This window comes from Sphaerodactylus townsendi, linkage group LG01 (genome assembly GCF_021028975.2).
Source record: "Sphaerodactylus townsendi isolate TG3544 linkage group LG01, MPM_Stown_v2.3, whole genome shotgun sequence".
NCBI classification, from domain to species: domain Eukaryota; kingdom Metazoa; phylum Chordata; class Lepidosauria; order Squamata; family Sphaerodactylidae; genus Sphaerodactylus; species Sphaerodactylus townsendi.
The window spans coordinates 99,043,380-99,070,896 of record NC_059425.1 but is presented as its reverse complement, the minus strand read 5'-3'; the positions used below and the strand labels follow the sequence as shown (position 1 = coordinate 99,070,896).

General features: G+C 43.1%; 1 protein-coding gene across 1 annotated transcript in view; it reads right to left on the bottom strand.

Moving 5' to 3' along the window:
* SYNE1 (spectrin repeat containing nuclear envelope protein 1) overlaps positions 1 to 27,517 on the bottom strand; it is a 375,888-nt gene that overhangs the window by 63,673 nt on the left and 284,698 nt on the right. Inside the window, exons 120-123 of the mRNA XM_048488624.1 lie at positions 26,094 to 26,219; positions 24,096 to 24,251; positions 12,418 to 12,576; positions 11,259 to 11,425 (exon numbers count right to left, since the gene is read on the bottom strand). Coding sequence (XP_048344581.1) covers positions 11,259 to 11,425; positions 12,418 to 12,576; positions 24,096 to 24,251; positions 26,094 to 26,219 — 608 coding nt within the window. The remainder of the gene's footprint in view (positions 1 to 11,258; positions 11,426 to 12,417; positions 12,577 to 24,095; positions 24,252 to 26,093; positions 26,220 to 27,517) is intronic.

Here is a 27,517-nt window from a genome sequence, read left to right as displayed (position 1 = left end):
TTCAGATACATGTTTAGAAACAGCCAAGTAGAACAAACCTTTGAGCATTCTAAACGCAGAGATTCTCAAAGCATCTATAAAGCTTGCAAAGTACAAATGCAGAACACTCTCTACGTGGTGGTAAAGAGTGTCTTGCAGTCTACTTTAAAAACTCCTACAGTTAAGAGCTAATTATTGAATAAACTGACATTCTGATCATAACATCATGGTGCATTACCTCTGTTTGGTAGGGTCAGTGAGCAGTTCCATGTTGACTGGATGTCCAAAGAAGCCAGAAGACTCTATCAGAGTAATGCCATAAGCATCATCTGGCTCTTGAATTTTAAGGGCATCTTCCTCTCACCTGCCCTCTTGTAAAAAACCAGGAGCTGGATACAGCAGGCCCAAGCCTCTGTACCACACTTACTTGGGTCACCCCTCACCATTTGTGGCAAACGGAGAGTGAAGTAGTGATGCATGATTTTTTGCTCTTCTACCTCATATTTTTTGTTTTACCTGCTGTTCATTTAGTTTCCCTTTGAATCTCCCTCGGAGTCACAAGGTTTTCATATAGACAATGGGTTTGGACAGCTCCAGACTCAATGTGAGCAAGCCAAGCTCTCAGGATGTTCATTATGTTCTTATCCAACTGCTGGACTGCAACCAACGTTTCCTTTAGTTTCTTCATATCCTGCTCACAGGTAAAAGAAACACCAAATATGTCACTAAGCAGTTGTTGAGACAACCACATTCTTTTCCTTTGGCAGTTTGCAGTATGGATTTGATGATTTTTTGCTTAACAATTTGAACAATGTAACCTAAACATTTTAGTAGTCACAAAATTATAGAATGTACATTTGACATCAAAAATGTGGCCTATAATTGGTAAAGATTATCTAGAATTCAGGTCTCAAGCCATCACTAATTAAGTAATTTGAAGAGCAAGTGTAAAACGATGCATATTGGGAATAAAAACACAACTTCAGACAGTATATATACACTGATGGGATCTGAACAGACCAAGAGAAGGAGCTTGGGGTGGTAGTGGTTAGCTTGATGAAAATGTCAATCTAGTTCTCATGACTGTAGAAAAGGCAAATTCCATGCCTGGCCTTTGCTGGCTCCGGGCCAGCCATAGCCACTTTCTGCACTGAAAGTGTGAGCCAGAAATGCAAATATGGCAAAGATGGTTATTAGTGTGTGCTTTGATTACATTAAATAGAGGCTTGTGTGCAGCCCAAGAAGAGGGAGGGGGACACCCCCTGCTGAGCTGCAGTGGCAAAAATCCACCTGCAGGAGGGAGGGGGATGGGATTTATTTATGGGGGCGGAGTGAGGTGTTGGCGAGGAGGAGAGAAGAGGCTGAAAGTGTGAAAGGAATCGCAGCTTCCTAGCCATCATCTGCATGAAAAGGGCTCCCTCCTCCTCTCCTAAATGGAGTCTTTCACTGCAGCCGTTGCAGAAGGGCTGCTGCACCCCGCTCACACGCTTTCCTCCTGTCCTGCCTGGGAAAGGCAGACTGCTCTTTGTTCCCCCTTTCCCCGCTTTCTCTTTCCAAAGCTATGTTTCTCCCTCCATCAAAGTGTAGATGGGGGGGAATGGGGGAGAGAAATGATGCTCATTTGGAGTGACAATAAACCAGCAGCCAATCAGAATGTGGGAAACAGAGGTTGTCCACGTATGTGCTGAATAGATTGTGGGGCAAATGAAAAAAAGCCCTGTGCCCGTGCAGAAACAGCTGGATCAGCGTAGGGGCAGAAGTGGGGATCTGTGCAGAATCACTGACCCGGCACGTGATATCCCTGGGCCTTCCAGGTGCAATTTTGCCGTGAAAAAGCGGCCTTTGTATTGCAGCCTTAGTCAATTGTATTTTCAAATGAGAAAGTACTCAGTGAGTTATGTTGGACTGGATGCAGCTTTGAGATTAGGAAATTGAGCAAGGCATTCTTAGCTGAGGAATTGTGCACCTTCAGGAAATCCAGAACAGAGAAGGAGGGAGAGGGAAAGTTTCCTGGCTCTAAAAAGCAAGGGAAGAAGAGGAAATGGACAAATTCCACTGTCTAATGAATGCTGCCCAACAATCCATGTGCCAAAACAGTACATCATAACTTAGCCATTTTTCAAAGAACATTCATAATGAACCAGTACATAGTAGTCTTTCCCATGAAAGCCGATGATGTATATACTGTGCAATTCTAAGCAGAGTTATGCCCTTCTGAAACCGTTTAAGTCAATGGGTTTGGAAGGGTGTTTAGGATTGCATGTCTACTCCTATGTCAATAATGTGCACGCCTGCACAGAACTCTAAGAAGAGACCCAGCAATTAAATCAATATTGGGGTTAATATGTTGCAGATCACCAAGCCATGCAGAAGATATGGACTATGCTCTCTCCCACACATAAATACATTTCAAGAAAGAACAAATTAGTAATAATGGGAAGTTTCAACTATCTGCAACACTCAAAACTAAAATAAAATGAGGGCACACCCACATCTGAGAGAAAAGCTCACTTGTAAATTCAAGAGAATGAATGGAGGCAAAACAATCTTTTCATGGTAGGGCTAATATATGATACTAAAACAACAGAGTAATGAGAGGAACCCAGGTTTCTTCTCACATATAATGCTGGAAAAAATTATAAGATGGGACAGCTGCCTCTTACAGGAATTTAATAATAACATAGCAACTAACACCTCATTGCCAGATCTGTTTTACCAATTAAAAAATTTAACTCCATCAAGGAAAATCACAACGGAAGATTTGGCAAAGATGTAAAGTACAACATTTTCTAATTTCTACAGCGTTTGGAGAAAGGCTGGTTCAGGGAAATCAAAAGCTTCCTTACTGGCATTCGTATGGATTTTTCTGGCAAACTATTTGAGACAGTTCACCATTTCCATTCTGAAAGGGAGACTATAATAACTGTGGCAAACACAAGCATTTGAAAATTTAAAACCAGAATTTCAGTAATTTGATTTTTACCTTAGGCAAGATTACAGTTGAAGTCCACAGTTTACATTCACACCTCCTGCATTTTTGGAGATTAGCCCCATGCCACTTCCATCAGCCCTGAATTCCTTTTACTGATCACCTCTTTACTCCAGGAAATGCACAAAATGTCTCAACCAAGCTTCATAAAAACAATGGTAGTAACCTCAATTATATACACAATCAAGCAGCAGGACATGACTGTATGGATTTCTGATTGGATCAAGGAAACCCAGTGGTGGGATTCAGCAGGTTCAAGCACTCACTTTGGCAGAACTCAGTTGTTGCCAAATGGTGCTTGTAAACAACCTTTCGAAGTTGTTTAAAATTATTTGTAATCCCACCACCAGAACATCAAGGTTCTTAAATTTTTTTGGAATCCCACCACTTGTGAGCTCAAACCTGTTATAAAATGTGAGAAACTGCGAGACTTAACGAAGCGAATGGTATACATGGTTACTAAGTGGCAGGGGAAAAAAGCTTTCGATCAAAAAAGACGGCTGGGATCCCAAAAGACTCCCACTACAATCAGAAAAGGAGTTTTTGAAATCTAGAAAAAAAAAACCCTTTTTATGGACTTAGATCCACCCCTCTAAAAACTCCCAAAGAAGCCAATCGTGATATGGAAACACAGAATAATGATAATATACTCTATAAAGGAAATAACTGTCAATGATCAAGGGGAAATTAAATCATGGCAAGAGATAAAGGAGGAGGGCAAGAGAATACAATGACTGACATATTTTCAACTGACATCCAGACTTAGAAGAGAATTAAAATCAAAGAGAGAGATATTATGTGAAATGTCAAAATATATAAGATTTTGCAGAAATTTGAAACAAAAATGGAACAGGAAAAGAAATGCATGGCAAAATGGATGCAACACTATAAAGAAGAGATAACTTTTCAACAATGGGAAACTTTATGGTCCAAAAATATTAAACTTCCTATATGCCAAATGTTAAAAGAGAACTGGTATAAATTGTTTTACAGATGATAAATAACTGAAATTATCAAGATGACTCAAAACAGAAAGTGATGGCTTCCTGTTGGAGATGTCAAGAAGAGGTTCGGTCTTTTTTCCATATGTGGTGGACTTGCAAAAAAAAAAAAAACACAACCCAAGAAGTAGTGGATAGAAGTACAATACAAAAAATTATTAAACAAAAAATTTCCTTTACTGCCAAAGCAATGTTATTGGACATTTTGCCAGAAAATCTTCCAAAGAAGCTTAATGAACTATGTTGGCACTTACTAACAGCTGCAAGAGTAACAGTTGCATCCCATTGGAAAACTGGAAAAGATATCAACACAGAACTTTGGGAAGATAAAGCTAGAGAATATGCTGCAATGGCTAAATTAACAAACCTCATAAACAGATGGTCAAAACAAGAATTTGATGAGAAATGGGAACTGTGACATTCTGCGATTTTGAGGAAATCTGAATCAATCATGCGTAATAATAATATGTAATAATAATATGGTAATAGCCAATAATAATAGCCAGTACCGAGATACTAATTTGTTAATGATTAAAATACAAGAAATTGTTTATTATTGATGTTTTAGAACTAAAGGTTAGGAGGTAATGAACTTTAAAACAATGTAATGCTCTCTCTGAATGATATTAGCTTTGTAACCCTGAGAGCCACTGTGTATTATCATTTCTTTTCTTTTTCCTTTTCTGTTCTATATTTCCTTTTTGGTAGTCAATTATATATGAGAAAATTAATTTAAAATATTATTTAAAATAATGGGTGCTCAAACTATTTGGGAAATATACAAATTTTTGTTATCCTGTTCAGTTATTGTTATTCTCTGGTTTGTACAAAAGGGCTTAAGGAACTTTTGTGTGTATGTTATTACCTAGGAAATACATATTGCATGAAAAGACTAATATTCAAAATCCTGGTGAACTATTTACTATAGGACAGTGATTTGAGAGACAGAGACATCCGAGTTGTGTGTGAGAGATATTCCAGTTCTGCAGCACAAAATGCAAGTGTGTACTTTCTGAGATACTTGGAAACCAACATTCTTGGAAAATTGCATAGTGTGTCTAACCATATTGCTTTAAGAAGCCTCAGCTGAATTCCTTTTCAGAATTACAAAGATTCCACATTTAAAATAGCGTATTTGAATCATCACATGACAGGTTGAAGCAAGGCTGTGTAAATTTAGCAAGTCTAAAGTAAGTATAGTACATGCTTGCTAGTTACTGTACTTTTCTCGCAGGTCTCCTCATATCTTAATAATCCAACCTGCCCTGCTTCCTAAGTGTTTTATAGTATTTACTGTAATATTCAGAATTACGCATTCTTTAAATATGTTTAATTCTAAACATAAGTTTTGTATGATTCACATACCCACTACAGTATATCATGAGGTCAAAGTGATGATCCAGCCAGACAGCTGGTTACTAATAATATTTTACAATGATTTTTTTTAAAAAAATACTATGCCCTCAAGAAAAAACAAACTCTCCCAGCTTGCTAACAGTTCAAACATTCATAATAATTAATGCATGCCTAACAATTCTTTTTCACAAAGGAAAATATAAACACTTAAACATTTTTTTAAAAAATCTCGAGCTTGGAGCAATGAAAGAAAAGTCTGCTATGGCACTCCTTGTTCTGAAGGAGTTGAATTTCAGCCACATATTCTGAGTACAGTTCTGATACAGTTTCATTCATGCTTCTGCTTGGACAGCAATAAGAAGTGGAATTCTCTGCATAGCCTAAGAACACACTGAATACTTTAAAATAGATCCAAAAATGGTCACAGCAAAAGGCTCGTAACATGCATAGTACTTAAAATACTTCTATAAAACCATTCCTGTGTCAGTCCTTTTCAACGCCCCATTAGCAGCACACAGAAGTCTACCAGCAAATGCGTTTTCTACTATGTCTCATGTGTAATCTAGGATGCATTTAATTAGCAGCAAAACCAGCTGTATAGTTTTATTGAGTATCACTTCAGATACACCAAGGTTGTTCCTCATTAAACAAAATGTTTTGCTCATTCTAGGTTTCTAAAAGCTCAAGTGTTTTAAAGAACAGGCCTCAGTTTGCCATCAACTAGCACCTAGTTAATCACCTACTAGATATGAAAGTGACAAAAAAGAAAAGCATAAAAGAAAATGAATCAGAAAGTTGCCTGCCTTGTCACATCGCAATTGCAGTCGGGGAGGTCTGAATCCACACTGCCGTCATCTGCCATCCTAACGGCACATAAATCTGCCAAAACCAGCATTGAACTTTCCAGGATTAAACAGAAGATCATTCAGTCCAAACGTTAGTAAAGCTAGGCTGAGTCCCACAACTCTGTGCAAAAAATGCTCCTGCTCCAAACAAATGTTAGTAACAGGCGGCCTGATAATATGAGACTGAGCTGTGACAAGTGGTCATGTTTCTAAATAAAACTTACATTCATCAACATGTGCCAGGGTGATCTCCTGGAATGTAGGCCACGAATGGGGGAGGGGAGGAGGAAAAGACTTTCTGTAGAGAGTGAGCAGTTGTAGACTCAACAGTGCAGAGGGCAGCCCTTAAAAAAGTGGGTCTCTTTATAAACATAGCAAAATGCCTTTGATGTAGGGGAGGAGGAGAGGTGGTAAACGGGTCTTTTAACAAGGGAGAGTTTAGAGGGAGAAAGTTATTTACCAAGTCAGATAATGATAAGAATGAGAAATTATGCAGCTGGGCAGATACATAAGATTAGTGCAGCTTGTAGAAAAGTTACAAATGAAAATAAAAATATTAAATGAAAAGCAATAACTGCACATTATTGATTAAACATCTAAATTTAAACCAACAGGACTTAAACTATGGTAAATAAATGTATCTAGTTTTTTAAAAAACCATTCTCTGAATAACGGGTAGGTCTGAATGTTATACTCCGACTTCCACAGTTGATAAAAACTGTGTGAGCTTAGGCCAGTCACTCTCTTAGCCTCATCTACCTCAAAGTATTTTGCGACGGTAATATAGAGGAGAGGGGGATGACGTGGGTCTCCATTAGGGGAAAGGCAGGGAGTGAATGCAGTTCCCAAAATTCAGTTTCACTCTCACACTGTTCTGACCCACTCATTCAGCTGGGTTGTGTTTCTCAAAGCACCTCAGCTGTAGAAGCAAATGATTGAAGGAAAAATAATTCAGACAAGAGAAGCATTTGCAGAAAGAGAAGTCGATTAATACCTACATAGATTAATACCTACATATTAATCAAGGTTAAATCCTGCTACTGCTTCCTTTAGAAGGGATTTTGCTCCAAATGTTACTTACTTAATTACGTTTTCAAACTATACCATCAGCTCTATCAGTGTTGATGGCATCTCCTTAATGTAAATGTGGAGATCCTGCAGTGGAAGATTTACTTTACTACATTTTTTTTGCCCCATGTACTCAGAACCAAGGTCCAGTTTTTGGGGGAAGTTTCCAATGAGCCAGAATTTCTTATTTTATTTATTTATTTATTTATTTATTTATTCATTGGGCTTATAAACCGCCCTCCCCGAAGGGCTCAGGGTTATCTGGTTTGTGAAGTTTCCAATGAGCCAGAATTTTTTATCTGATTCAGATAAATTTGTCTGTTATTAGATATGGATCCTCTGATCTCATACAATTTGGCATTTTTTGCCCTAGCTGCCAGGAATATCTGGGCTAATTTCACTTTTTATTCAGTCTTTGAGTCAGTATGTATTATTGTATATTATCTATCATACTATTTACATTACTTATTGTAAATTTGTCATTTTATTTGGTTTCTGTTTTATATTTGTAATGGACTTCAGCAACAAACAATAAAAATCCATTCAGAATAGAATGGTTTTTTGCTCATGTTAAAATCAATCACTTTTTCTGTTCAGTGACATTGATTTTGTAATTAAAGTGGAATACGTTGGTCGGAGAGACACAGTGTTTGGTTTGTGGTGGGGATTATGAGTATTTTTATTGTACTTTTATTCTAATGAATTTTCTGGATTGTTTTTATGAAATTTATTAATTATGCTGTCACTTTGAGCCCATTGAGATAAATGAATAGTAATGGTTTAAAATAAAAACATAAAATGGGTGACCTCTTGGGAAATCTATGTGAGACATTTTAGAAGAAATGTGGGGTATGAACATAAAGAAAACCCATAATTCTGAAATATCATACACTGTCTGACCACTGCTGGAGCAACTAGCCCTTCTCAGAATTTACATAAATGCAGATTAAAGCTAATGCAGAAAGGGGTTTACTGAGTATACAGCTACAAAATTAGTAAGGTATAAGTGCAGAGTGAGCTAACCAGTAGAACAAACTGTAGTTTCTGTGAGGTCAAAGACAGCAAAGATTGAAAACTAATGGTACAATCCATAGGAGACAGTCCCATGGCAGCTGGTAATAGTGCAGCTGCGGCACAGCTGTGCTGCGTCCTAAGGGGTTTCAGGCAGCACAGAGAGCACAGGAAACTGAAAAATTTGCCAGCCAACCTGGAAGCTTCCACTGCTGCCCAACGGGCTACACCTCTCTAAAACATGGTGTAGTTTGCCAGGTGACATATGGGGGATGTTCCCATGTCAAAAGGAATGGTTTCCACACACACACCCTCTGGGATTGCCTTGTAAACCAAATCTAAAGTCATTCAGACTCTAGCCTCTCCCAAAACACAAATGCATAATCTTTAATAACATCTAGTTGGAATATACAGCAAATAAATGATTTCTTCTCAGAATTCACATATTTAACTCGTGGAATAGGATGCCACAAAAATAGTGATGGCCTCTGGCTGAGATCACGTTACAAGAAGATTAGACCTATACTCCCCAAATTTATCTAGCCACAATTTATTATCCATGATGGCCACAGTATGCCTCTACATAAACATTGCTGGTTAGCAAAACTGTTTTCAGGGTCTGCATCTCTTTTACAGTTGCATTTGGCTAGAGACACTAGATGGTCATTCACTGTGGATCAAACTAGATGTTACAGGTTTTAAAGAGTTGAGTCTGGCTTCCTCAAGCTCAATTTGTTGTGTTTCCTGCAGCGGCACAGCAGATGTGAAGAATTGTTTCTTAGCAGCACTGTTTCCTGTGCTAAAACTGCATGTGGGGGAGTCATTTCCCTGATTTACTACTAGAAAAAATGGTGCAGCTGACTCTGCAACACGCAAAGTGATGTAGTGATAGAATGTATAATTTAGTGACATTTCCTTACTGGTATTATGGAACTGTTAGTTTGAAGACTTGCACCAAGACCATACAACCTTAAGTGGTTCTAGAACAAGGTTTAGAGACTCCCATACAAGATGATTCCATTTTGAAGTCAAAGACTTCAAGTCAAACCTCATTCTGGTAGTTTGTGGATCTGAAATATTATAGTTGAAATTACCCAAACTGTGTAGGAAGAAAATACAGTTTCTTATGTAGTTTAACACCTACATGGTCATTTTAGTAGTAGCTATGGAAATGTGCTATGGTAGTTATCTCACAACAATGCAGACAGCCTTTTCCATGAGAGAGACGGCCAGAGTGAAGGAAGAGGAAGAAGCAACTGAAGAGAAAGGAGCAGAAAATGGATGTGCTGGCTGGAAGAAAAAAAGGAAGCAGGAAAAAGGAAGAGGCTATAGCGGCTGCCAGAAAATGGAAAGAAGAAATAGCATAGGAAGGGGATTCAAGGGAAAATGAAATGTCCCATGCAAGTCTTTGTGAATCACCATCTTCTGTGTATATATACACAGACAGACAGACAGACAGACAGACAGACAGACAAGGAGAGAATCTCTGAGCTTTCACTCACAATAGCCTATATCTTGCTCTTTAAGGTCACAAATGTTGTTCTATATACCCATAAATATTTTGTGAACCCTCCTAGCATACCATACGCTCAAGAACCAACTATATCTAACAAGTACCACTTCCTGATCTAACGCCTCCAAACATCTGTGAAAGAGGGGATAAACCTTTATACCCTTCATCTATTTACAGTAAATCATGTTTGTGGTAAGCAACTATGCATTTGTACATAACATAAAACCACAGTATCATTAAAACTCAATAAATTGTGTTTCATTTGCTGCACGTTTAGGAGCTTTTTCATGCAACACATTTTGGGCACACAGGATTAAGCAAGATGGCAATATTGTAATTTTCAGTCTGAAATACATCCCAGCACAGTTGCTGATGAACACATATTGGGGATAACTCTTCAATAGTTACAAGAGAGGCAGAAAGAGTAAAATGACCAGATAGCTAAACCACTACCTGTTTTCCATCCACAGGACCCATTAGGAATGAAAATGTCAGAAGGCTGGAAGGTTGCAAAGACAATAGCATCATGCCCAGACCCACAGTCCTATTACACTGAAACTCTAGCAAGAGAAAGGTATTGGAGCAACAGAAGATACCTGAGGGTCAACTTAGTACCCCCCCACCCCCGCACTCTATTCCACATGCAGAGTCAGAGCAACAGTCTCTGAGCCACAACCTGACCAACCAGAGGCTACAGCAGTTTCTCAAAAATCTCAGGAGACAGATTTACCAGAAGTGGTCATCTGATGCTAATCCCAACATGACATCGAAACTGAGCCCAACGATTAAGTGAGCAATACAGATGAAAAGTAGTTCACTATGAAAATATTAGTGGCCAAATTATTGAACAAACAGAAATAGGACAGAGGTGCAGTATATTGGTACTCCCAGAGTTCTCTAGAAAGGGGACACTCAAGTATTCTGACCATAACTGGAGGAGTTAGAGTTACTGAGGCCTAGTTGTGGCCTGAGGAGCTGCATGGTGTAGTGGTTAAGTGCTTGAACTGCCACTCACACGGTCAGGAGTTTGAGCCCGCTGTGGGTCAGAGATATCCTGGCAGCTGGCTCATGGTCAACTCAGCCATCCATCCATTTCTTGGTCAGTAAATGAGTACCTAGCTCCTAGCTAGGGGGTAAAGAATAGCCGGGGAAAGCAATGGCAAACTACCCCACAAAAGCAGCTTGCCTATAAAATCACTGCTTGCAGGGGTACCCCAGCGTTGGATACAACTGGAGGGGAAACTTTACCTTTAGTTGTGGCCTGTTCTGTTAGTTGACTGTTGTGTTCCAATAAGAACGGTTCTTATGATTACTACTGACTCCAGCACTGACCCTTTCCCTCCCTAAATACACAACATGTAATATGAAAAAATCAAGGAAGGATTATTAAGTAAGGAAGTTGATAGTTAACTACAACAAAGGTTCAAAATTTTGTTACATCCAACATGATTTTTAACACAAGGTTCTATAACATTTAAACAGTTCATCCATTTTACCTGGCTGCAATGAGATCTAGAAGGTGCTGCCATCTGTCATTGATCTTGCCAAGTTTATACTCAATCTCCAAAGCTTTGCTTTCATGGCTTGCTTTAGCAAGTCGCTCTCCCATTTGCTGGAGCTGGATTTTATTTTCTTGGGCAACTGCAATTTCATCTTGATAATCCTGGACAAAACATAGATACACAAGGATCAGACTGTTATTCAATACACCTTCCTGCTCAGGACTATCATAGTGAGGTGCTCTGCCACAGCCACCTCATCCTCCACCTCTTTTGATGTCCAAGTAGGTGTCTCCAGATACTGCTCCTGGTCAGTGGTTTCAGAAAGGGAGGCAAAGGTGGATGAATCCAACCTCTCAAACTCCTGGGATGGCAATTCCTCACTGCTTCAGGGTACCTGGCCACTCTTCTTCCTAACTTGCAATGCCTGCTGGGCTTCTCTTAAAGGGGTTGCTCCACCCCCTCTTCCAACCTGGCTCTGTGAGTCACTCCCTGGTGCTTCCCTTAAGTCCTGGTTTGGGTGGCCCTTCTGTCTGTCAGGTCCTGACCCTGCCTACCCCATCACTTCCCACCAATCTCACCCCGTCTTGGCGTTCTTGGCCGAGTTCTCTGCTGCTGCCTGGCTGTGGCCCTCCTTGTGGGGTAGGCCTGCCCTCAGGAAAACCTTTCCCTTTGAGCAGGCCTCACACGGCTGCCAGCCTTTCTGTAGGACTGCTTTGGCTGGCCCCACTTCCTGCCTGTGAGGCCAGGAGGCCTCTGTCACTGTGGCTCTCTCCAAGTTCAACCTTTTGCTGCTCTGCCTTGTGCCTCACTTCCTCCTGGCTTTGAGTAAGTGTTCCAGCCAAGCCCAACAAAAGAACGTGAGGCAAACGGAGTCTAAGACAACTGCCATCTTGGGACAATAGTGAGGCACTTTGAATTGCTTGACTGAAGACGTTTGTTAAAAATAACGGTAGCTACATTTTTTATCATTCAGAAGCTGTTTATAAGAGAATGGTTTGATATAAAGGTACAGCAGGGACTAAACTGTAAGTGCAAATAGTTATATTAGATTCTGTTCAAACCTAGCATCACTAGCAATTAAGGCTCTGATAAACTGAGAATACTTATAGAAGGTAAGAACCTAATTGTGAGAACATAATCGGAAGCACTATACCTTTTTGAGTTTTTCTATCATGTCTTCAATGAGGATATCTCCATTCTGGGACACTTTGCTCTCCATCTGTGTCAACCATTCACAAAGCTCTTTGTTCTTCTCACTGAAAACTGCCCACTCATTCATTCTCTCACTCACTTGCTGTCGTCTCAAGAAAACCTAAACATGTAATGCAGGAGGAAATTACACAGTCAGATTACATTGATAAAAGAACTCCAAATAACATCTCAAAACTGTGCAACACAGTTGTCTCTGAAGCACTAGAGAAACAGATCTATAGCTTGCAAGACCCCTTTAACAGTTTAATGATCACTGTTAATCTCCAATTACTTCTGGTTCAAATCCCACTTAAGGTAGAAAGACACAGACAAGCACTGAAGCTCACAAGGTTGAGCTGCTGTTTCAAATACTGATAACTTTTGGTACTGCAAAAAAGTATCCAGGGGTGAGCAAGAAAAATATCCCTGTGCAGCCGGTGCTAACGTGGGCCTGCCCCGGTGATGCCCAGTGATAGCCCGGGATTTTCAAAAATCACCAATTTGGAGGTAAAAAATCCTGGTGTGACCCTGCTTGTGCCTACTACTGTGCAAAAACCATTCGGGAGCAGGAACGGTTTATTTTTCTTGCTCAACCGATGTTCATTCAAGCTGCCACACAAAAACAACAGGCAATCAGAATGTGGGACACCGGGCACGCTCAGAGGTGCTTGCAGCTGCCACTCAAAAGCAACAGCCAATCAGAACAGGGGCGTACCTAGGCAAACTGGCGCCCGGAGACAAAACCTGAGTTTGGCGCCCCCCCCCTCCCCCACCATGACCAAACAATGATTTTTTGTACCAGCTCACAAAACACCTCCCACTCCCATCAAAACATACATGGCTATCTCCCCACCAACTCTTTTCCTAATTTCCTAATCACAACAACCCTAATGAGGGTAGGTTGTTAGCCTGAGAAAAAAAAAACTCCAAGCCAGTGCAAAAATTTCGGTATTAAGCATGTAAAATCTCTCACAAATCACCCCCAAGCAAAACATTACTACCAAACAGAATGTCATGCATCATCTCTCACAAAACACCTCCCAGTGGAATCCACCCCCAAACAGCATCACTTTCAATGGTGTTTAAACTAGGGAGCTCAGATTCTTCTTTTAAATCTACCTTAAAGGGAGAATCTGGTGTCCCCAGTTAATACAAAATTGAAAGTGATGCTGTTGGGGGTGGATTCTCCCCCACCCAGAAACAGCATCACTTTTGAGGGTTGGAGATTCAGATGAAACAAATAGCAGATTCGGCTGGAATCCGGGCAAATTTGGGCAAATTTGGACAAAAATTGTCCGATTATGTCCTGCCCAAATATGAACAAATGCGAATGCAAGGCATTTGGGCTTTTGGGGGGTATTTTTGGTGTTTTTTTGGCCTGCAGGGAGCGCATTTTTAAAGCTAGCAGCACCATGATTTCAGGGCATCATGCAGAGACTGCCCTGATGATGCCACCCGAGTTTGGCGATGTCTGGTTCAGGGGCATCAAAGTTATGGACGCCCAAATGGAATGTCCCCATTCCCATTTTTTTCAATGGGAGCTAACCTGAGATGGGGGCTACCCATTTGAGGGACCATAACTTTGGTCCTCCTGAACCTAACTTCACCAAACTTGGGTGGCATCATAAGAATAGTGTAAAGGATTCAATGGTGTTGATGAGAGGGGCAGCCGCCTGGCCTTGAGTACATTCCACAGCCCGGGCGATGGGCCAGCTTCTCCGGCGGAGACCTTATCTCTGCGAGGGAGATGAGCCCTCCGTTCCCATGGGAATCCGGGAGGGGGGGATGGGATGGACAGAGTTATAACCTGTGTTTCTGGCGGAATCTTATTCCCACTGCCACTGCGTGTGTGCGAGCTTTCTAAGATGTCTCGAATAAGCGGGTCTTTTACAATTCACAAGAGCCTTTGTTATTTCTGCTTCTATGGAATTCCCTTACATTGTGTGCAGGAATCCCAATTAGTGTATATTCCTAGGTGCAGTGGACACTGGTGCCTGCGGCATGGAGAGGTTGGATGTTTCTGGGGAAGGTGCGGTAGCCCCCAAAGAGGGCAATCCGACCTTTCCTTCTGAATATCTGGAGGAGCCGGGCGGGAGAACTTGAGGTCCACCAGCTGGTGACTCTTTTCCCGATCTCGATATCCTTACGGAGTCTTCCCTTTACTCCGTTGGAGCGAGGGGCGTGAAAGAGCGACTCATGGGGATTTTGCATGAGTGGATTTGGGAAGCCTGTCTATGGATCGAGCGCCTGTGGATCCGGATATCTACCCATTTTCGCATGGTATTACAAGCCTCAGGATGCAAGCCTGTCATCGGAGGCGACGGGCCTGACCACCTTTCATCGCGGCAACCCAGGAGTCCATTCGAGCGATTCCTGGACTGCGTGATTTTGCGGTGATGTTCCCAAAGGCCCTACCGTGGCACAGCACTGGGGCCCGTCCAAAGACCACCGGTGACACTGGGACTATACCAGGATTGGGAGGTGTACTCCATTACCCGTCCTCCGATCGGATCCCCTGATCCCGGACCAGCGTGCATACCTGAGATGCCCGTGGAGCCACCCGGTGGAGTGCACGTGATGCCTCACCGTCCCAGAGCGATTTCGAGGAATCGGAGAAAGCCTACACTCCCAGCGGATCTGTTCCCCTCTCCCGCCGAGAAGAGGCTGGGATGAGGAAGTGGGCCATTCGCGAGATGCCCAAGAAGCATGGAGCCGATGAGCGCCAGCTATGGGAAGAGGCACGGGAACAGCTTCAGCAAGCAGCGCAGTGAAAACCTGCAGAGGGCCGGGAGCAGCAAGCGCCGAGAAATCCAACTTTCGGGTGGACCGCGTGCCAAGGGATGCGCCTCAACGGCAATATCGCCTTGGGAATCTATCAGTCCATGATAAAGTCCTGGAACACTCCAAACTGAACTTACGAAGCGTCAACGCGTGAAAGTGTTCAGGGCCTTGGCGCACTCAAAGTGAACTTGCACTGCAGCTGTTCTTGGGACCGAACTGGCTAAAGTGGAGGCGAGAGAAAGCAGCTTTGCATGCGCTACTCAGGATGCATTGACTGCGCCAAGGGAGAGAGAGCTGGCTGCCCTTGGAGAGGAACTGAAGAAGCAGCAGACCAGGACAACCCCGGTTTAGTCTAAGCTGGTCGCGGGTACAGCCCGGCGCCTAGAGGAAGCTGACGCTGCTGGGTCAACCGGAACCTTCCAGGGACCGGCTCCCACCCGGAACACCAGCGGCACCGGGCGTTGATACCTCCACCGATCATCGGCCCCCCCCTGGCGCGAATCAGCCGCTGCCTCAACCCAGCTCAACCTGCGCCGCCCGCTTCTGATCGCCAAGAACCAAGGGTCAGGAGAGGGGTTACTACAGAACCTCCAATACCTGCCCGGTTTACGATGGGACCGCCTTCCAAACTTCCCTGCGCTTCATCCTGCAGTAAACTCGATGCCCACATGGCGGGACTATGACGCGGTTATACGGTCTGAGCCGAAAATACGGGACATCGGCTCCCACAGTCCTGGATGGGGCAGCAACCGATTGGTTTAATGACTCTCGAACCTGACAGATGAAGATACTCGCGATACGGTACCAGCTTTCCTCCAAGCCTTAGGGCTGCGCTTCCAAGATCGAGGTGCGGAAAATGAAGCTATCCGCACCATCAAAACTATTATTCCAGCAAGGCAACGGCTCATTTGCAGAATTTGCCGTGAATTTCGTGGCCCCGATGCGGCTGCTGCGACTTCCCTCCCCTGAGAATTAGCCTGGCGCATGAAATGCGAGGAATACTCTCGGATACCTTCGGTGACCCAGCTTCGGTAAGCGGTGAACGAGCCGGGTCCCCGCTGACCATTACTGATTGGATTGAATTGGGATCCCCAGGTGGCGTCACAAGCTTTAGGAGTACGCTTCGTGCGAGGTCGCCCGCCAGAACTGGCCTCTGCCACTACGTCCACTGCAAGCCAAGTCCAGCCGCCCCTGCAGAGACCACCTCAGAGTGCCGTGCCCGACTGGGATTGTGGTCTTTACCAAGTCGCGAGTCCAGGTCATCTAGCCGCCAACTGCCCGAAAAAACCAGAAAACCAAATCACCCGCCGCTCGACGCGCGCACCCCATCTCGCCAAAGCCACCACGCAAATCAGGGGCCACCCCCAACGGGCTCGTCTAAGGCAGTCATCCAGTGATCTCGGAGGAGGGGAAGCAACTGTCTGCCTTGTCTTCAGCCCCCCCATGGACATGGGTTACGACTCCAGGCAGCGGTGAGGTGAAGGCAAGCGCTCCACCGGCCCCACAATCCAAGCGTTTCCTGGCCAAAGCCCGCTAAGCACACCATCTGCATTATAGCCTCAGCCCTTGGCGGATTCTGGCTGCTCCCCATTGCTTAATGCGGCCCCGGGTGGCCCGGAGGAGGCCAGGTCTAGACCAAGTCCCCCCCTGGCTAAGCCATACCATTCACCCAAATGGGCTGACAGTCCTCGGAGGCGAAGGACCAGCCCAGTTCAAAAGCGCCAGCCCGGTTCTCCCTCGCTCGCCGACCATCCTGGGAGAAAATTAGTTTTATTCTAAGGCGTCCGGTGGCCAAACACTCTATGGTTCTGGGTATGCCATGGTTCATTGTTGTAGCATGAACCTAAATTCCTTTTGGAAAGAAAGGATCTTGGAATTCACTGACCCTCCCTGCGGGGAACTACATGAATTGGGGGGAAAAACTTCGACTTCTCTGACACACCCCCCCCCGGCTTCATCAGCGGCTTATTGCTCCTGCATTCTACCCGAGGCATCCCACCGGGCGCATGCAAGATCTAGCCAGAGTATTTCAGGAGCAAGAATCACGATCAGTTACCACTTGCCATGGGACACTTTATTGCAAAATCGCATTAATACAGCCAGGTATGACTGCCCAAAGGTAGAATCTACCGATGAGTCCCAATGAGGAGAAGGAACCCGTTGCCTTCTTAGATAAGAACCTATTTCCTTGAGGGTTCATACTGTGAGCCACTGAACACACACATGCTGCTCCCTGTATTGTTTGTAAAGAAGAGATGGGTCTTTCTGGCTCTGCACAGATTACCGAGGTCTCAATGCAGTCTCCCTGTCCAATAGGAGTACCCTTTGCCTTTAATCAAGGACCTTTTAGGCGCGTGGGCAAAGGGGCCTTTATCTTTACTAAGTTGGACTTGAGGAGAAGCTTACACAGAGTTAGAATTGCTGAAGGCTATGAACACTTGACTGTGCATTTAACACAAAGTTTGGACAGCTTTGAATACTTCTTAATGCCATTCGGGTTAAGTGGGGCCCCCCGAGACTTTGTATGGCCCTTATCAATGAAGTTCTCCATGATTTATTGTACAAAGGGGTAGTGAATTGTACTTAGATGGCCCGTTTTAATTTATTCACAAACCATGGAGGAACGCATGAAGCATTGGTTGGGAAGTATTGAAAAGCTTTGCTCAACAACTCCCTCTTTGCCAAACTTTCCAAGTGCTGTTTCCTGAAACCTCTATTGACTATTTGGGTAATACGGATCGCCGAGGGAGCCTAAAAATGGATCCTACCCCAAGATTGATGCGGTCCTCCAATGGCCTGCGTTCACCAAGCGAAAAGTTAAACTCCAATCTTTTTTCTAGGTTTTGCTTAATTTCTATCATTGACTTTATAAATTCCTCCAATTAAGCTGGAACTGACTCTCCCTCTCACAGACCCTCTTACGCATCTAAGGGTAAAGATCCACTGTCCATAGCCAGGCCCCTTCTTCCTGGTCCGAAGAATGTCCAGACAGCCTTTTCAGCTTTTAAAGTCTGCTTTTACCAATCGAACCTATCCTAAAGCACCCTGGACCCGGGATCTCCCGCTTTGTAGTTCCGCGTGGATACTCAGGACAAAGCGCTTGGGGAATGCCTCCTGTTGCAGAGAAATAAAAGATGATAGGCTGGTTCCGTGTGCTTATTTATCAAAGAAATTCTCCGATTGCTGAACTCCAACTGGACTGTAGGGGATAAAGACTACTTGACCATTAAAGTAGCACTCTCCCTTGAAGCCACTGGCTGGAGGGCTAAACACCCCTTCAAGTTTGGTGGGATCACGGGAACGGCCATCCCTCTCCACCCCCCTCAAGATGTCCAGCGAAGCAACCGTTGGAGCTGATTTCTTTCTCGTTTCTTTCTTTCACGGTCCGCTTTTTCCGGAAAAAACCAATAAACTGGCTGATGCGCCTCGCTACCAGCCTACCGGGAGGGGTGGGAGTTTCAGCCAACAAGGACATTCCTTCCAGCGACTGTTCTCTCTCTCCCCCCACTCCCAATTAGGGCTGGCTGTCACCCTCGCATCTCAGACATCCACTCCCTCCTCTCTCGCCCATTCCCAGCCTGGTCTCTCCTTTCCTCACGGGAACTTGAGGGCCGGCATGGCCCTACTGCGATCTCCTCGGGCGGAGGGCGGCGACTCCCAATTGCATTTGGAGAATGGGCGCTGGCGTGGGGGGATTGGCTTGTATCGCGTGCCTCCCCCTCCGCCAACAGGTTCTCGAGGCCTGCCATGATGCCCTTCCGGGGCTGGACATTTTGGCTTTCTAAAAACTCTGCATTTGGCCGCCCGGCTGCAATTCTGGTGGCTAGCGATCACTGTAAGGACATTGAGGCGGTACATCAAAGGTTGCTCTGTTTGTGCAGAAGCCAGAACTGCTCGGGAAAGCTCCTATGGTCTGTTGAAACCTCTCCCGGGTGGCCTCCCGCCCTGGGGAAGTCATCTCCATGGATTTTATTACAGATTTGCCAGAAAGTCCTTGTAGGCTTTCTGGTCTTGTGGGTGGTGGTGGACTTATTTTCCAAACAAACCCATTTTATTCCATGTGCTTCCCATCCCCTCGGCCTCCTAGGATTAGTAGCTGTCTGTTCATTCCTTACGTTTACCGTCTGCACTCCGCCCGTCAAGGTGGTCTCGACCCATGACCCCACCGGATTCATTTCTAAAGTTCTGGAAAGCTTTTTTTCTAGGGTTGTTAGGGGCCGCCCGGTGCGTCCGCCTACCTGCGTTCAAAGTGGCTGTTGAGGCGGAGAGAGAGCAGACAGAACCCTAGAGCAGTATTTACGCTTTGTTACACCAACTACCACCAGGACAATTGGTAAAAAGCGAGCTAATTCCGTTGCAGAGTAATGCGCCTATAACAATGGGTTCTATAGCAGTACAAAAAAAAACCCCAAAGAAATTGTGGTCCGGTCGGCTCCCTTCCCGCCCGTTGCCGCAACTACCTCACGGAAGCATTGGATCCTCAGAGTTTCAACAATGGATTTCATCTCTCTGGCTGAGGGGTGGAAAGCGGTCCAGACTGCCTTTACAACAGGCTAAAGGAACTCCTGGGAAAAGCTGCAAGCGGATAAGTAATCACCCTTCGGATTTCCCCTCATGCGTGTGAAGCCTGGGTGTATTTGTCTACAAAAAATCTGGTAGAGGCGTGCATAAATTTTCTAAACTAGGCAAAAGATTACATTGTGGACCTTTTCAGATTACTTCTCAAAGTGATTAATGATGATGTCACTGCCCGATTGGATTTACCCTGGAACTCTCTTAGTAACATTCATCCTGTTCCTCTCCATTCCAGTTTACTCAAGGGAGGCTCCCGCTTCCTCGATGCGCTGTACGGCACGCACTGGCTGGAGAGACCCCCCCACCCGACTATTATTGATGGCCACAAGCATTACTGGCGAAATTGGCATGCATCCCTGGACTCTACGCTTTGTCATGGCCCAAACACAATATTTAGTCTTGGGTGGGATATTCCTCTGGGTAATCAATGGAGTTTATTCCGGGAAAAATATTGACGCCTCCCGCCCTTATTTCATGCTTTCCACCCACCTTTCTGCACAAACCTGGAGGGGAGGGGTCTTTTTTAGGGGAGGCAGAGTGTAAAGGATTCAATGGTGTTGATGAGAGGGGCAGCCGCCTGGCCTTGAATACATTCCACAGCCCGGGCGATGGGCCAGCTTCTCCGGCGGAGACCTTATCTCTGCGAGGGAGATGAGCCCTCCGTTCCCATGGGAATCCGGGAGGGGGGATGGGATGGACAGAGTTATAACCTGTGTTTCTGGCGGGAGATCTTATTCCTGCCACTGCGTGTACTTGAGCTTTCTAAGATGTCTGAATAAACGGTCTTTTACACCAAAGAGCCTTTTATTTCTGCTTCTATGGAATTCCTTACAAATAGTTAACAGATGATACCCTGAAATTTTGGTGTCACTAGATTCCAGGAACCCCAAGAAATTAGCCCAAGATTCTTTGTTTTGTAGTGACTTTGCTCCATTGTAACTAATGAGGAATTTCTGAGGCAGGCTGCACATTTTTGAAGATAGAGGCACCAGACTTTCAAGGAGGCTACAGGAAGCCCTCCTGGTAATAGTATCCAGGCTTAGAGACTTTTGCTTCTGAGGGTCCAATTTTATGGTCCCCCAAAAGGCTTATTTTGTTTCCCTGCTCCTGCACATAAAGCCTGCTGGCTGAGTTTTCTCAGAACTTCTCAGCACCCGCACTCACCCCCAAAAGCAAAGCTCACCAAACTTGGATGCTATCTTGGAGCCACCTTGAAAGTCTTGGAGCCTCTGTCTTCAAAAATGTGTAGTCACTGCTAACACACTCAGAAATTCCCCAGAATCTGCCAGGCTTTTCAGCAAAAAATATTTTTCCCACCATAGACTTCAATGGGGCTTTCTGTTATGCCCAGCTCTGTGGTAGAGGTTTCAACAGGAGGCACTGTGGTAGTGGTCTTTCTCTGGGCGGGGGCACTTATTTCCTGCAGGGCTGCTGGTGTGAGTCTCCTGAAAGGAACCAGCCAACTTTGCTAAAGTTTGCCTGTGATGGCCGAACGCTGTGGGCATCAGGTTGCAACCTTCTCAAGGCTCGGGTGCCCACAGCATTTTCCCTCTCTCTTCCACACACATTTTAAATGCAAATTTGGCTGGTTTTCCTTTCAGGAGACTCACACCCAGCAGCTACAGGGAAATGCCCCCACCCAGAGCAAGATCCCTACCACAGTGCCCTCCTGTTGGAAACCTCTACCACAGAGCCAGGCTGGGGCATAAACAGAAAGCCCCATTGAAGTCCTATGGTGGGAAAAGTAATTTTTTCCCACCACAGAACTTGCTGGAAGAGCCTGGCAGATTCTGGGGAATGTCTTGGAGTGTGTAAGCACTGGCTGCACATTTTTTGAAGATAGAGGCGTCAGACTTTCCAAGGGTGGTCTCCAAGAGGCTTGGAGTAATAGCATCCAATCTTGGTGAGAGGTCTCTTTGGCTTCTGGAGTGCAGGTGGGGAGTTGAGAAGGAGAGTTCTGAGAGAACTCAGCCCACAGGCTTTCATGTGCAGGAGCAGGAAACAAAATAAGCCTCCTTTTGGGGTCCAGGTAAATTGAACCCCCCAGAAGCAAAGGTCTCCCAAACCTGGGATGCTATTACCAAGAGGCCCTCCTCGGGAGCCACCCTGAAAGATCTGGTGCCTCTATCCTTTCAAAAAAATGTGCAGCTCTGCCTGCACACTCAGAAATTCCCCATTGGCTACAATGGAGCAAAGTCACTACAAAACAAAGAATCTTGGGCTAATTTCTTGGGATTTACTTGCCTGAAAAGGGTGTATTTCTAAAACTAGTGACACTCAAAATTCTCAAGGGTAGCATCTTGTTAATCTATTCTTATGATGTGCCACTCCAGGTTCTGGAGTTGAGAAGTTATGTTCAGGGGGACCAAAGTTATGGTCCCTCAAATGGGTAGCCCCCATCTCCTGTTAGCTCCCATTGAAAACAATGGGGATGGGGGCACCCCCTTTGGGGGTCCATAACATTGCTTCCCCTGAACCAAACATCACCAAATTTGGGTGGTATCATCAGGACAGTCTCTGGATGGTACCCTGAAATTGTGGTGCCGGTAGCCTTAAAAATGCGCCCCCTGCAGGCCGGAACGTGAAAAAACACTTAAAAATTAAAAAAACCCACAAATGACCCTGAAATGTTGGCGCCCCCCACATGACCAAATGGGGGGCACCCAAGGACATAGGGTACCCCCTGTCCCTAGGCAGGAATGCCACTGAATCAGAACGCAGGACACCGGGAATGCTCAGATATGCTTCCAAAGTAAATACAGACGTTCTGGGCTTGTGCGGAGCAAACTGGAGCATTTCTTCCGGGTCCTAACTCTGCTCCTGGGAATAAGTGAGGAGCCATGCAGAAGAAAAAACAGGGATAAATTAGACAAGGTATGTTAAGACCCCGGTTCAAACCCAGTATAATTGTGCCATGGGGAAACAGCCCCACACTAGATGGAGGCAGTGAACACAGAACCACGACCAATCACAATCCTTTGACAAGTGTATCTGCCTTCACAATTCATATTTTAGGTATACTTACAAACTTTTCAGTGTACATAAAAGTGTTATATATTAATTGGGCCTTCAAATGAAATATAATTTGAGGACATAACTACAGATCATTCTCAGTCTAGCCTGAAATGCTTTCCTGTCCATGGGTGACATTCACACTGCTATCTTTTTTTCTGTTTGCCAAATGGGCTGGTTTAAAAATATTTGGTATACTAATGCAATATGGTACCAAATTCATAAACTTTGTAACACTAGTGTATCCAGTTATGTTGACCTAGTTTGCACTCTCAGTTAGATGTTCTTAGAAAATTAAATTGATAAATTTGTCCCTTTTTGTATAACATAGCTAAAGAGATAACTGATAACCTCAGAAAACTAGTAGGCAATAAGGAAATACTCATAGAGACCACATAGTAGAAAAATAAAAAGGAAATGAGTGTCTGGCAAACAAAAGATCCTGGATACGAAATCACAATGACTCAATTATGTTCTTAAATTGTGGACTAAAAGAAGATTGGATAGTTGCAAACAGGTCTTAGGAAAAAACCTACTCTTATTACCTGCTAATTTTCATGAAAATTGTGTGACAACAATTAGGAAATATTACTTACTGCAGCTGTTTCTTCTTTTCTCTAACGTTTATGTCTTTCTGAATTTACATGAGAATTTCCACAAAGAAAATGAGAACTTACCAATTGACTGCAGACTCTTATTTGCAGGTTTTTTGTTTTTTTTAAATGACAAAAATTATACTACACTTCCTTTTGTGGTTCTCTGAGCTCTAGCATCGAAACAAGTAGGTCTCAGCTACTCTGCTTGTAAACTTTGTTGTAGGATGTAAGCTGCTCACTCCCAGAAGGTAGAATGCTGACAAGTCAATGACCACAGTCAACATGGCACTTCCTGTGTTTCTATTCCAACAAATAAAAATTAGTGGCTTCCTGGGTTGGTACAACAGAACATCCTACTAACTGCTAGATGTGCTATAAATTAGCATCAGCCCCGAACTGTAATATGGTTTAGAGAAAGGCAGAGCTTTGAATAACAAAAGCAACATCTTGGGCAAGATCTTGTTTCTTCCAAAACAATCTCATAATCTCTTCTATCAACCTTACTCTAACAATAAGAAGTTTATTTGTTGAATTACAACATTTATCTAAGTAGCTCTGAGAGCTGTGTGGAGTTCTCTCCAGTTCAGCATCAAAACAACACTTTAGCCATTGCTCTGCCCTAGATCTCCATTTTAGCCCAAAGGTGTTTTTTTTTAAGCCTTTACTGCTACTTTACCTGGTGAAACAACTCTTCCCACTGCCTATGCAGAAGTTCAATGCGCTCACTGAGAACCAAGATATCATCTGCACTGATGTAAATGGATAGGTTCTCCTTTAACAAAGTCAGGTGGCCAAGATCATCTGTCCAACCCTCGGCAGTACTCTCCAGTTCCTAGATATGAGAAAGAAATTACCATCAGGAATTCTGTTAGGTTTATTTTTGCTTTGATGATTTGTACAGCTGTCTAAAATATAAATCAAATCAATGGTATTTGGAAGGAAAAAAATGTTTTACGCTTCTTGCCGTATTGTGACTCTTTGACCAAGCTTAAAGCAATAACAATTAAGTAGTTGCTCCTGAAATTGCTTCCGCAGAGATTAGGGCTCCGTGTGGCTGAAGAAACATCTGTAACTGCTTCCCATGTAGTTCTATGCAGTTTTGTGGCAAGTATGCTCACCAGCTGTATACCTCATGGCACCCTATTATGTTCTATTGGTCAAGTAAAGTGATTGCTCCCTAGATATGGGTGGAGAAAAGGTCTTTTCATTTCCATGGATAACAGTGACTGACAGAAAAAAGCAAATGGAATCCAAATGTTAACACTGGTGGGAGTGGTTTGTGGTACAAATATATCCTCACCACAGATTCTCAGATTATTAGAAGCAGTCACTTCTGATGGGAAAAATTGAGCACTGTGCAACAGAGGCAAAACCTGTCATTAATCACTCATCTCAGTAACCTTCCCTTCATCACTGGATGCCTCCTACTAAGGGAGGTGGAGGCTTTTTAAATGCCTCCTAGACTGGCTGAAGCACTCATGCGACCTCAAGCTTACTTCTGCCTTCTCATGTTCTATCCCTGGAAAAGGAATGAGTCAAAAGTGCCACCCTATGCCAGGCTTAGGTGGCAAAGCAGACTTCCTTCATGACTGATCAGGTAAAGATTGTATGGGAAATATTACTGCTTGCTGTTCTACGTGAGTAACTTCCAGTTGCTCATACTTAACTGTATATTAGCTTTCTTATATTAGCTTATAAATTTGAGATGTTTTCCCTGGAAGTGATGTCATCATTCTCACAATGCCAGGGAGTTTTTTAACCCCCCTCCCCTCCACTTGGAGCAGCAGTGGGCAACAAGAACTTAAATTAGGGGAACTTCTGCCCCAGCTGATCCTTAGCAGGTCTGGTTGGCACCTAGGCTATGGAATTACTTCACTCTTTTAGGTGACTACCTGAAATTCATGTTTTCCCAATTCATGTTTTTGGATGCTTTCCTTTCTGCTCAGAATTTTATTAGGCATTCTATGTTTTATACATATAAAGTTTAAATGTTTTTTTTGTTTCTTAATTTCTGATACGCTTAAGGTTTTTATGATCTTTAATGTTTAATCTGAGCCTATTTTAGCATTTTTAATCTTTATGTTAATTTTACCTTTTTCACTGCTATTGTCTTTTTTGCTATTTTATGTGTTGTATTATTATTTATCTTGCTGTAAGTGGCATTATATTTAGCTGGAGAGGCAGGCTAAAATGTCTTTTGATAACATATGTATGTATGTATGTATGTATGTATGTATGTATGTATGTATGTATGTATGTATGTATGTATGCATGCATGCATGCATGCATGCATGCATGTTTATCAATCATCTGAGAAGATAAAGTATAGTTGTGGCCTGCTAACAATGGTTGGTAGGCCACAAGTATACTAGTAATATCTTAAGTTGGTAACATTTAAGTGGGTAAATTGATCACTAACAAGGCAAGACGAGACATTTAGTTCTAAGAGGGTGCGATACTGGGCAGAAACAGAATAGTCTGCTTCTTCACACTTTAATGCAACATAGCAACATACTTCAGCGCAAATCTTGCTAGTCAGTATGCTTCTATTGCAAATCTGATGCAAAACAGTGGGACAGACTTGCACCACTTGCCTAAAATTGTTGCTATTGCTGTTATGCTATTGTAGCTATGTTGACCTTTGGACTTAGAGGCATTCTACCTGATTATCTACCTTGCAATGAATCTGTTCTGTATGAAGTTCATCATGATGGTCTGGCAACGGTTGAGAAAGCTTCTTCTTGAAGGATTTCAGTTTTTCCTGGGAATCTGCTAAGCCCTTTTCACATTTTTCCCAATCCTAAAGAGGGAAAATATATAAATTTAGTTTTTCTAGATAGAAGCAATGGGGTTGAATAAAGGAAAAAAAAACCTGAATACTTTTATGATTAACATAAACCAGAAAATTTGTTCAAATGATACAATTATTTGTGTACAATTGTATTTGTGTTCAGATCCTCTGAAGATGCCAGCCACAGATGCAGGCGAAACGTCAGGAGAGAATGCTGCTAGAACACGGCCATACAGCCCGGAAACCACACAGCACCCCAGTGATTCCGGCCATGAAAGCCTTCGACAATACATTGAAAGCCTTCGACAATACATTGAAAGCCTTCGACAATATTTGTGTATTATTGTTAACTTATTAAAACAGCTCTAAATATGAAAAGAAAAATATTTCTTTTGAAAACTTATTAATATAATATTCTGCAAAGACTCATAGTTGGATAAATAATGGTAAGAAAGGAAGAAAATGACCTGGAATTTTACTTCATACTCACTTCTACAGACTGTACTGAACACTATCTGACTCCATTTATAACTGTTGACCCAGCCTACTGTTCCATATATATAAGATAAAATGATTTAAAAAACCCTTTCCCCCTATACTGAAGCTAAGTCTGACTGAAATGAGAGAATTGGTATCATTTCTTTCATGACTGTTTCACATCTTTCTTTTTGGGTGATGACATACTATAGAATTGTGTACACTTTAGAATTTCCCTGCAAAAACAATTTCTAAAATGCAATACTCACTACTCAAAATGAAGGTTTTCAGTAGGAATGTTATTTAACATAAGGACACTGATTTTTAAAAATTGCAAGCTATCTATTCACAGTTCACTTGTGGCTTTATGCAATAAGAGTAATAAAATAATAAGTTGCAACAAGGTGAGAAAAAGGCAGAATTTGCCTTCACCAGAAAAAAAGATTTTAAATATTTAAAGAAACTGGTTAAGAGTCAGAGTAAGAAATCAGGCACTCAATGTTTAGCTAATCTCTAAGCATAACTTCAAAAATAAAATATTCTTTATTCAAAGAATATGGTAAACAGAAATTTTATTCAGCTCATCTTATGTACACTGAACTAATTTTCAAAAGATTTCAGAGGTGGATTCTACACAGCATAATAATAAGTTGCATCGTTATTTTTGAATCTGGGTTTATTTTATTCCATTTTGTCCTTTGCATGGGTGCCTGTTTTCCATGAAGGAAACAGTCCGCTTTCTTTCTGCCCCTTCGCATGAATCCACTATTTTTTTTACAATGCAAACGGAGCTGCGCAGACACAAACATCCCATTTTTTCCTGCATTCGG